At 43.7% G+C, this 10,295-nt stretch overlaps 1 protein-coding gene and 3 non-coding genes across 4 annotated transcripts; all 4 read right to left on the bottom strand.

The window, feature by feature from the left end:
• Window positions 1-587: 587 nt before the first annotated feature.
• On the bottom strand, window positions 588-10,113 carry NCL (nucleolin). Its single transcript, XM_077758012.1, has 14 exons — window positions 9,935-10,113; window positions 8,634-8,750; window positions 6,870-7,353; window positions 6,265-6,471; window positions 6,068-6,154; window positions 5,729-5,870; window positions 4,892-5,016; window positions 4,153-4,276; window positions 3,490-3,647; window positions 2,917-3,040; window positions 2,532-2,665; window positions 1,834-1,960; window positions 1,251-1,474; window positions 588-1,067 (listed from the first exon to the last, which is right to left on the bottom strand). Exons 1-14 carry the CDS (start codon window positions 9,950-9,952, stop codon window positions 991-993), a joined length of 2,148 nt encoding a protein of 715 aa, XP_077614138.1. The 5' UTR covers window positions 9,953-10,113; the 3' UTR covers window positions 588-990.
• LOC144227496 (small nucleolar RNA SNORA75) lies at window positions 1,647-1,781 on the bottom strand. The gene has a single exon (XR_013333944.1). It is a non-coding gene; the product is annotated as a small nucleolar RNA SNORA75 (small nucleolar RNA).
• LOC144227475 (small nucleolar RNA SNORD20) lies at window positions 2,332-2,412 on the bottom strand. The gene has a single exon (XR_013333937.1). It is a non-coding gene; the product is annotated as a small nucleolar RNA SNORD20 (small nucleolar RNA).
• On the bottom strand, window positions 5,953-6,021 carry LOC144227469 (small nucleolar RNA SNORD82). Its single transcript, XR_013333935.1, has one exon. It is a non-coding gene; the product is annotated as a small nucleolar RNA SNORD82 (small nucleolar RNA).
• Window positions 10,114-10,295: the final 182 nt, after the last annotated feature.

Below are 10,295 nucleotides of genomic sequence, written 5' to 3'. Positions count from 1 at the left end.
TCCATAGCATCTGGGGCGTGGTTTAGTAGTCACCCTGTTAATCTCCTGGCGTAGATCTTGGGGCCCTTCGTTATTAGCAGGTGGCAGAGGGAATAAGGAATACTTAAATTAGTGAATACCAACCAAAGCCCTTTCTTGGTCAGTTTAACCAGAGGTTGTGGGAAGACTTACAAAACAGGAGGGCCCACCTACTGGACTGGTGGTTTCTTCCCCAGGTTCACCACAGTCTCCAAGCCCCCACCAGTCCATTCGTTCAGCACAAATTCTATTAAATTATTGCCAATTCCAGAATCCACGCTCTCAGCTGCAGGTCTCAGGAGGCCTGACCAGTGTGCTTCTAGCCTCTCTCCAGAGCACTTCTTCTGCAACACCTGATCCTTAGGCCTGCGACAAACAGGATAAGCCAGAGCAGATTTCCAACAAACCTTTCAAGTCACCAAAACCTGTGGCCAGGATTCTTGAAACCAATTTAACAAGCACTTCCACTGGGGGGGGGGGGGGGATCTGGAGCAAGAAAGCCGGCTATGCCACGCCCCGCCTACAGCAGGGTTCCAGGAGACACACTCTAGGAAGTACAAGTCTGGCACCAGAGTTTAGGACTTTTAATTTGTCCCAAAGTTGCTGAAGCAAAAATCATGATAAAACATTCTGCTTTCCTTTACACCCCCCAACGCAAAAAAACAAAAACAAAACTATTTGTAGGAAAAAAATGGTTTTGTACATGGGAAGAAACAATATAAATTCAAAACTTACAGATAAGGATTAGCTCTATCACTCATCTCTTTAAAAAGTTTATATGAATATCCAGTCAAAACCAACAGGGTATCTCCTTTGAAATGTTATCTATACGAACTTCCAAGTAGACCACAGGACTGTATACTGTCTTGGAATGTCCTCAGAAGGCTCTGTCATTGATCAGGTAACAGAGTAAAAACCCCAGAGTCCTTTTCTTTCAAACAGAAGAGGGAAAAGACAGAGGGATGGAAGAAACTATTCAAACTTCGTCTTCTTTCCTTGTGGCTTGTGGTCTCCCCCTCCTCCTCTGCCGCCTCGGAAGCCTCCTCGCCCTATAGGAAGGCAAGACGGTAAAGAATGAGTGCAAGGCTGCCAGGAGTCCTCCCCTTCCCAGAATGATCAGTGACAACCTGGAGGCTGGTGCAGGGAACCCTGCCTGGGCTCGGGGCACGTTCTGAAGTACCCGTGCCACAGCGTCCAGTGCACACACGCAGAAAGGCCCCCAGGCTCCTTACCTCCAAAGCCTCCTCGGCCTCTGCCACCAAATCCCCCTCGGCCTCCTCTGCCGCCACCTCGGCCTCCAAAGCCACCTCTGCCTCCACCGCGACCTCCAAAGCCACCTTCACCCTTCGGCTTGGCCCAGTCCAAAGTAACTTTGTTTCCGTCAATTTCACCATCCTCCATGGCCTCCTTGGCGGCTTTGGCATCTTCCTCACTGTTGAAGTCTACAAAACCGAACCTGGAAGAGGCCAAATGAAATTCCCCATTACAGAACACACACTCCAAGCGGCAAGATAAACCTCACACGCCAGACAGGGACTCCATAGAAGTAGATGTGCTTCGCTGAGGAAAGACCCAAGGGACGGAGGAGCTCCCTGTGGAAGGCTGAAACTCATTTTATCGACCCTCAGGAATGTCTCACAGATCAGCAGAATATACCTCTGTGAAGACAGAAGATAAAATAATGCTAACTGTGAATTGTCTCTTCTTCTCGTGCGAATCCATAAACTGCCACCAATCGACAGAAAGGAGCTCAATGAGAAGATACACTAGAAAGGAGGTCTCCGCTGCATGGACGAGCATTTCCTTTCATCTTACCCTTTGGAGGACCCAGTCTCCCGGTCAGTGACTATCCTTGCCCGAACAGAGCCATCAAACGACTCCTTTAATGTCTCTTCTGTGGTATCCTCAGACAGACCTTTGACAAACAAAGTCTTGGACGGCTCTATGGAAGAAAGATTGCACATTTTACCTAAAGCCATTAATAACAACAACCGATGGTAGCTTTTACCAACATCTAGTATGAGACTACTTGTGGAGAATGCTTGGCTTAGCAGTTATTAGCCTTTCACTTAAATATCTCCGCAAGAAAGGCACATAAAAGCAATGTAGCAAACTAGTGCTCCATTAAAAGAAAAGGCATAGATCAATCATCTTCGTTTACACTGGTGACCAGAGCAGCGGAGAGCCCGTCTCCTGCTTTGAGAAGCAGGATAAGCAACGCAAATAAGACCGCAATCCCTAAACAAGCAGGCAGCTGTTACAATCATCACACACGGCAGTAACCAGGGACAAATGTGCTGCTAGGAGACCTCGCTGGATCAGAACTTGACTATCTAGAGGAATTTTCTTGAGATTTCATCAGTTATGTTCTCAGATAATCAATCATCATATCCAGGATCCTTCACTCAGCAGCAACAGGAAAACAAACTTTCATCTCTAAACTGGACCAAAGAAGTAATGTGGCATAGCACTCAGGAGTGCCGACCCTCAACACCTTATTAAACGTAACTTACGGCTTCTTGCGTTAGGTGATCCCCTGGGTCCCTGCAACTCCAGCCTGATTGCTCTGCCTTCAATTTCCCTTTTATTACAGGAATTTAAAGCTTCTTTAGCATCTTCAAATGAAGCAAATTCTATAAATGCGTATCTGAAAACAAACAATATTTAGAGTCAGTTACCAAACACATGGTTGCTATGTTGCCATCTAATGCCACCAAGGAGATCCTTTTACCTCAAGGAGATACTTAAATGATGCTCTTTATGCCCAATTTGTGAGTGAAAATGATTCAGCCTCCAGTAACAGCCAGGAAAACCTAATTTGACTTTTTTCTTTTTTAGATATACACAAGGCATTCTTAAAGCCCATAATTAATATCCTAAACATACTAATTATCTTACCCTTTAGATTTGCCATTTTGGTTCTGGGGCACTTTAATAAAAGTTGCCTTCTCAAATACTTCTTGAAGAGTTTCTTCTGTTGCATTGTAGGAGAGGTTGCTTAAAACCAGAGTTTTTGATTCACCTACAAAGGAAAAAAAAAACAAAAAACAAATGAAGACTCTGAAACAATGGTTCCCAAATTCAGTCATAGCTATAATGCCTTATTCAAGAACTTCTATGACTAGGAGTTAACACGTCAACGTCCATGCAGGTGGACTTCCACTTGTCCCTCATAAGGAGTACGTACCATGCAGTTATATTCCTGTTACCTAGATATGGGAAATCTGTTTGTTTACATGTTCTTAGAACAATATTCTAATTTTAAAATGCATACCATTTAAGTTATTTAAAGCATCAAACACACAAAGGAAGAGGTCTATGTTCTAATGCAAAATGACTTCATACAGCTCTCACTCAAGACACCGAATTACTATTATAGAGGTACACCTAATTTATTGGTTAACTAAAAAAAAAAAAAGTTAAGATGCAAAGATGTCCCTGCATCAATCCTGGAACTCTGAAAATTCTTACCACTCCAAGTGCTATTCTTTCCACCTCTATAGTCTTGATTTTGACCTTTCTCTCCAGTATAATACAGGGAAATAGATCGCCCATCTATCTCTGTTCCCTGCTTTTCTTCCAATGTTTTCTCTGCATCAGCTTCTGTCTTAAATTCAATATAAGCAATCCTGCAACAGTAGAGAAAAAGACATGAACTCACTTTTTAAAACCCCATATTTAAAAAACAACGTGTTGACACAAACATTCTAATATGATCAAAAGAACCTTGTTTCAAATGAATACAATAAAAATGTTCTTAAGAATTAACTGAAATGTTCTGATTTTCTGTCACGTTTCACTTGCCTGTTACAGTTTTCCTTCCACTATAGAAGGTTGCCAAGCATACCTAGATAACTTGTTCATGGTAACCCCATCCCACTGCATAACTGCTATTATTTACAAAGCTATGTACATTTCACAATACTTTGTATGCATTTGGAATCTTTTACAATCACCCTATAGATTGAGTATGTTATCCCCACTGTACAGATTAAGAAATTAAGGCACTGGTTAAAGGTTATTTCGTGCCAAATCACACACTCAGAAATGTGAGAATTTGAAAATTTCTTTTATAGAATCATAGAAATTCATTAATTTTAATAGCCCTCAACATTTCTTACACACAAAACATACCCTTTACTCTTTCCATCCTTGCTGACTAATCTGATTTCCACAGCATCTTCAAACACTTCTTTTAATTCATCCTGAGTAACTTTGTAAGGCAGGTTTTTAGCCAAAAGTGTTCTTGCATCTCGATCTAGATATAAAAGACAAAAATAAAGCGTATGGCTTTAAAGACACACCCTCCCTCCCCAAAGATCAACTAATGGAAAAGTTCTGCTCAATAAATACCCTGAGCTCCTACAATACACAAGGCACGGTCCATGTACGTATACGCTTATGTACATGTACAGAAACATGGAGATTTAGCAATAGCAAAAAAACACAAGCTGCTGTCACAACTGAAATCAAATTATATGTTGGATACTCAGAGCAGTGCTCAAACTAAAACAGGTGCTCGGTATTTTTTGAATTAAAAAAGATCAGGAACATTAAAATTTGAAATATGACAAGTGGAGAGACAAAAGATAAAGGATACAAAAAGAGTAGTTGGGATCTTACGTAGCTCCATTGAGTAGAGACCTCTCTGTATTAACCAATTTATTTTTTAAAAGAAGTCTACTCTTGCTCATCTGACCCGGGAATTTTAGAACACCAGCAAGCAGTGCATTTATCACTTGAACTCATTTAATTCTAAGGAAACTGAGGATAAAAGTTAAACTATTTACCCTGGCCAACTAGCTCCCAACTAGATATACAACCATTAACAAGTTAGAAATCAGTCATTACAATTACCCGAAGCCTTACATACCTTTCTTACTGTCTTTTCCCTTTGGTTTTTCTAGTTTAATTTCATTGCCAAAGACTTTTAAACCAGTGAGTTCTGAAGCCTTTTCCAGGTCTTCAGCAGATTCAAAATCCACATAGCCAAACTTCCTTTAAGGCAGTAAGATGACAAGTCCAGAATTACGAATGGGAAAGAAAACCCTACAGAAACTACACAATACCTTCTGGGCAAGCAGTAACACTAATGTGATGATGCAAACAAGGTTAAGCAGAAAGAATCTATGGTATTAACAGAAGTTAAGGCTCTATAAAGTGCTGCTGCAGAGTGAGGTATCAGAAACTGATGCAAGTTCATTCTGAGATCATCTTTATTAGCCATATTGCTTGTTAACAACTAACAGCCACCAAAAGAACCTATTTTAGGAGTCCCCAGGTGGCTCAGTTGGTTAAGTGTTCAAACTCTTGGTTTTGGCTCAGGTCATCTCCCAGCTTTCTGTGTTTAAACCACACACTGGGCTCTGTGCTGGCAGCCTGGAGCCTGCTTGGGAGTCTCTCTCCCTCCCTCTCTCACTGTCCCCCTCTCCCACTTGGGCTTGTTCTCAAAACAAAGTTAACAAAAATCTTAAAGAACCACTCATTACAGCTCTTCAAATCCAAGAGTTTAAGATCTTCCTAGAAACACAAGATTCAAATCTTGTAACTCACTAAAAATTATTTAGTGATGCAACAAAATATAAGAGAGACTTTAGGAACTTCAATTTGGGATTTTACACTCTGATAATCTAATAACATAATTCATTAATAGCTAATCTTTGAAAACTTGCAAACCCTGGAGTAACGTGAAGAACTTCCCCATACTCACCTAGACACACCAATTCTGACATCCACAACAGCAAGATCATTTTTGGCAAAAATATCACTGATGCCGGTTTTTAATTCAGGAGCAGACTTGCTGAAGTTGAGGTTTCCAACAAAAAGGTTGAATGATGTAGTTGGTTCTGTACCTGTACAAAATAGGAATTCAAGTTAGCCTATTTGTAAAGTATGGCATGAAATTAAATTTCCAGTGTGAAATTTCTACACAGAGCACATCAGACATCACAATATCACATCAGGTTTCAGTATTAAGTCCCTTTGCTGTTCATCACTTGTGCAATCAGGTGCCACACAACCCTCCCCTACTCCCCATTCTGCAAGTTACCTTCTACTTTCTGTTTCTTGGCTTCAGGAGCTGCTTTCTGCTTGGCCATTTCCTTCTTTCGCTTTCCAGGTGCTTCTTTGACAGGCTCTATACACAAGATTTTAAACAATCTACGTTACACCATTGAAGTGCTTCCCCTTTTTTCCCAAATAAACTATACATTTTTATCACTGTACTTCAGAATCTAACTTGATTACCTTCCTCCTCTTCTTCCTCCTCCTCCTCCTCCTCTTCTTCCTCATCATCATCCTCCTCTTCCTCATCATCATCTTCATCATCCTCATCCTCCTCATCATCTTCTTCATCTTCATCCTCAGCTGTGCTCTTAGCCTTCACAGGAACAGCTTTTGCAGGTGTTTTCTTTCCTTTGGCTGGTGTAGTCTCCATAGCTTCTTCTTCAGAGTCTGAAAGAGATGCAACTTAGTCAAAAACTCAAGAGAATTCTTCCCAAACCAACATTAGTTCTTGGAAAATCTAAAGGAAATATAATCCTATCCAAAGCAGCACCAACATGCAGAAAGGAGTACACGTATCAGTTGAAAACAAAATGCTACCTTATTAAAAATACTAATATAAAAATATAAAAATAATATAAAAAACAAAATATGACATTTTAAACATTTTCTCAAGGGCAGGCAATCATTTTGGGCAACAAGACTAGTGTACCACAAACACCCAGAAAGTCCCAGGAAGGATTTTCATCTAACTTCTAGATTGTCCTAGAATATGTAGCATCACTGCTAAAACCTCTCCTCTGATGTGTCGTATAAAAAAACAGTCCAAGAACAAAAAAACTCCTTACCATCGTCATCTTCATCATCTTCATCTTCCTCATCATCTTCATCCTCCTCCTCCTCGTCATCATCCTCATCATCTGAGGCAGGGGTGGCGGCGGCGGCCTTCATCACTGCTGGCTCGAATTCGTCCTCATCTTCATCCTCGTCTTCCTCATCTTCATCTTCACTGTCTTCCTCATCTTCCTCATCACTGTCTTCCTTCTTAGCATTCTTACCATTCTTTGCTCCCTTGGCTGGGGCGGCCGCTCCTTTCTTACCAGGAGTTGCTACCAATGCCTTGCCCGGTGTCGCTCCCTTCTTGCCAGGTGTCGCTACTGCTTTGGCTGGTGCAACGGCTTTTTTGGCTGGTGTGGCTGCTGCCTTTTTGCCAGGGGTGACGACTGCTTTCTTGGCTGGTGTGGCAACTGCCACCTTTTTTGTTGGGGAAACCATCACCTTCTTTGCTGGAGTTGCTGCAGCCTTCTTGCCTTTTTTCTGAGGAATGATAACCTGAAGAATAAATAAAACCAAACATAAATCTGTTTCCAAACCCAAAAAGGGTGCCTTGGTCCCATGAGCAAGTAAGGTACTATTCTCACACTGGTTCTGGCTCAAGACCACATGCATTAGATGTATATCAGCGTGTTAAACTACCTTCCATGTGCCTTATGTCAAAGTCTTCATCTTCAGATGAAACAAAATACTGAAGCAAAAGAAATCACTCTTAACAGTTAAAATACCTCTGAATTCCTGTACTTCATCCATTATAACTGCATTTATAGTGGCACAGCCCAATATGGACTCTGACAACAGACTGTCTGGACCCTACCTGCCACTTTGACAGCCTTAGGAAAAGCTTAAATTTTAAGCCTCAACTCTTTTTCCTCTTCTGTAAAGGACAACAGCATCAACCTCTCATACGGTTAGAGACCTAATAAGTTGGCATATCTATTAGAAGTCTGGCAATAAAAAGCTCTACTTGTTAAGTACATCATTTAGGGTTCTCACAGCGGGTGCTGGTATTAAAGCTCATTGAAAGCTCATTCTCAGAACTAGAAAATGAGTAACAAACAGACTGGACAGTCAGGCCCTGCAAAATTAATACAAAGAGTGAGCATCTTTTTTGATAAAAACTTCCATTCATCTACATGAAATTTACTCAAAGCCACTTTCTACTCACTGTTAGTTTTATCTGGTAATGAACAGTAAAACCTTTATTAAATTCTAAACAAATATGGGCACAAATATAGTGATTAGTGGTCTTTACAGTGAGCAAACAGTAGCCAGGCATGCTATCAGGTTAACACAAAAGAGAGGTGGCAACCCTCAACCCATACCAAGGGGTTAACAGTAACTAGCATTACAGAGCTCACAATCAGTCCTCTTGGGCGCTAGGAAAGGAATCTGGGAAGGCTAACCTGAGACCTGAGACCAATGCTCAGCAATGCCACTTACTAGACAGTTAATAGTTCAGGCTGTTTACTCGTCTAGTACGTGGGCCTAACATACTGAATCCAGGAAAATATCACGATTTAATATAATATCTAACACCAAACTCTACAGAGAGCACAGAAAATGGAGACTCTAAATCTTTTCTGTCAAATTCACTCAAATACTTACCCTATATCTCAACATGTCAATGAAGAGCTTGGGAGACAATCATCTCAGCAGGTCATGGATGAATGAATATAATTTGCTTTTTGCCAGTATTTTCAGACATCTGATACCACCTGTTTTAATTCTCGATTTCGTAGTTTAACACAACTCTGCATCAAGTTGTATATAATTACCTCTTCTCCACTGCTATCATCATCTTCATCTTCTGACATTTCTTCATCTTCACTGTCTTCTTCTACCTCCTTGGGGGGAGGAGCCATTTTCTTGGGGTCACTTTGATTTTTACCAGCCTAAAACAAACAATTAGCACATCACACCTCCGACATCGCAGAACACTCATATTTTGCCATCATTCTTCAGAGTAAAGTCATCTTTTTTTTAACCCCATTTTCAGACTGCTGAAATAAATATTGACACGTGAACTACTACCTAAACTAGTAAGTACTGAGGACAACCGTAAGGCAGGAGACTCTGAACTCCGATCCCCCATTTTTCGTGTGGTTTACAAAAACCACCCAAGAATGAGAAAGACAACTTCAAGGAAATCATCTCCCTCCTTTTGCCTCCATGAAACACATCTGGTTTTAAAACTATACTTCCAAAAGCAATCGCTATATCACAGATGGTTCAAACAGTATAAACTACAACTGGCCCATTTTAACGGCCAACAACCCATAGCTCTTCACCGCGGGGGGGCGGGGGGAATGGGACGGGACTACCTTAAAAAAGGTTTTGGTTCATTCTGGCACCACATCCTACACTCTCACCTGATTCCAAATTGGGGATGGGGAGTCTCTTTAAGACAACTTTTTTTTTTAAAAAAGCACGACTGGCCCTTACAACCTTCGGTCTCCCGGTGAAGTTCTCCTTTCCCGTGGAAACCCCGCCCCTTCCAGACCCGGCGGGGCCACGTGAAGACACCTCGCAGGTCACCATGTGCGCGCAGCACAGCACAGGAAGCACGAGGCAGGGCATCCTCCCGGAGCCCACCTCCCCCCCGCCCGTCTGGCTGGAGGCGACATCACGCAAGCCACAAGGCCTCCATTAAAGCAGTCCCGCCGCTCCCCCGCCTCACGGCCAGGTCCCCTCAGCAGACGCCGGGACACACGCGGCGCGGCCCACGTGGCGGGCCGCGCGCTGGGGCACGTGCGTCAGGAGGCGGGGCCCCGTTTCGGCCTGTCGCAGGAGTTCGGCATCATCCCTCCGCCCCGAGTCCCAGCGCCCCCTCCCCACTCAGTCTCGAAGTCTTTCCGCGCCGCCACAACCACCCGCGAAACCTGCCGAAGCCCCTTCACCTCGCCACCGAACAGCCAAAAGCCGCGAGACCTTCCCGCTAACCGCGCGAGATTTCCCGCAGCATGGCGCCCTCGAACGCGCCCGGGACGGCGCGCAGGCCCTCCTCCTCGCGGCGCTGCGCGCGCCCTCCTCAGAAAGCAGGCCTCGACGTCCATGCTTGCGCAAGCAGGCTTCTTACCTTTGCGAGCTTCACCATGATGGCGGCTTATGCCGGTGGAGTGTGTGGCGGGCGAGTGGCGCAGACGAGTCCAGAGGAACCCAAGCGACGGCGATGGCGGCCGCTGGTACAGAATATCCCGGAGCACGTACGCTTGGCTGCCAGCTAGAGCTCGAGACTGAGGCGAAAGACTGAGCCTGCCCAGTAATCGCCTCTGGAAAGGCGACGACGGCGCCCTCGTGACTCCGTCTCGACCAACTAGAGGTTGCGTCCGACCTATGGACCAATCGCGAGCCTTTACCCAAGAACGGCGTGGGGCGGGGCGCAGGCGGGAGTGGGCGGGCCGAGGCGGGCACGGGAGGGGGGAGGGGATTCGGTGGCG

The sequence above is a fragment of the Crocuta crocuta genome, unplaced genomic scaffold, assembly GCF_008692635.1.
Source record: "Crocuta crocuta isolate KB4526 unplaced genomic scaffold, BGI_CrCroc_1.0 scaffold290, whole genome shotgun sequence".
NCBI lineage: Eukaryota > Metazoa > Chordata > Mammalia > Carnivora > Hyaenidae > Crocuta > Crocuta crocuta.
This window is presented reverse-complemented; position numbering and strand designations above follow the sequence as displayed.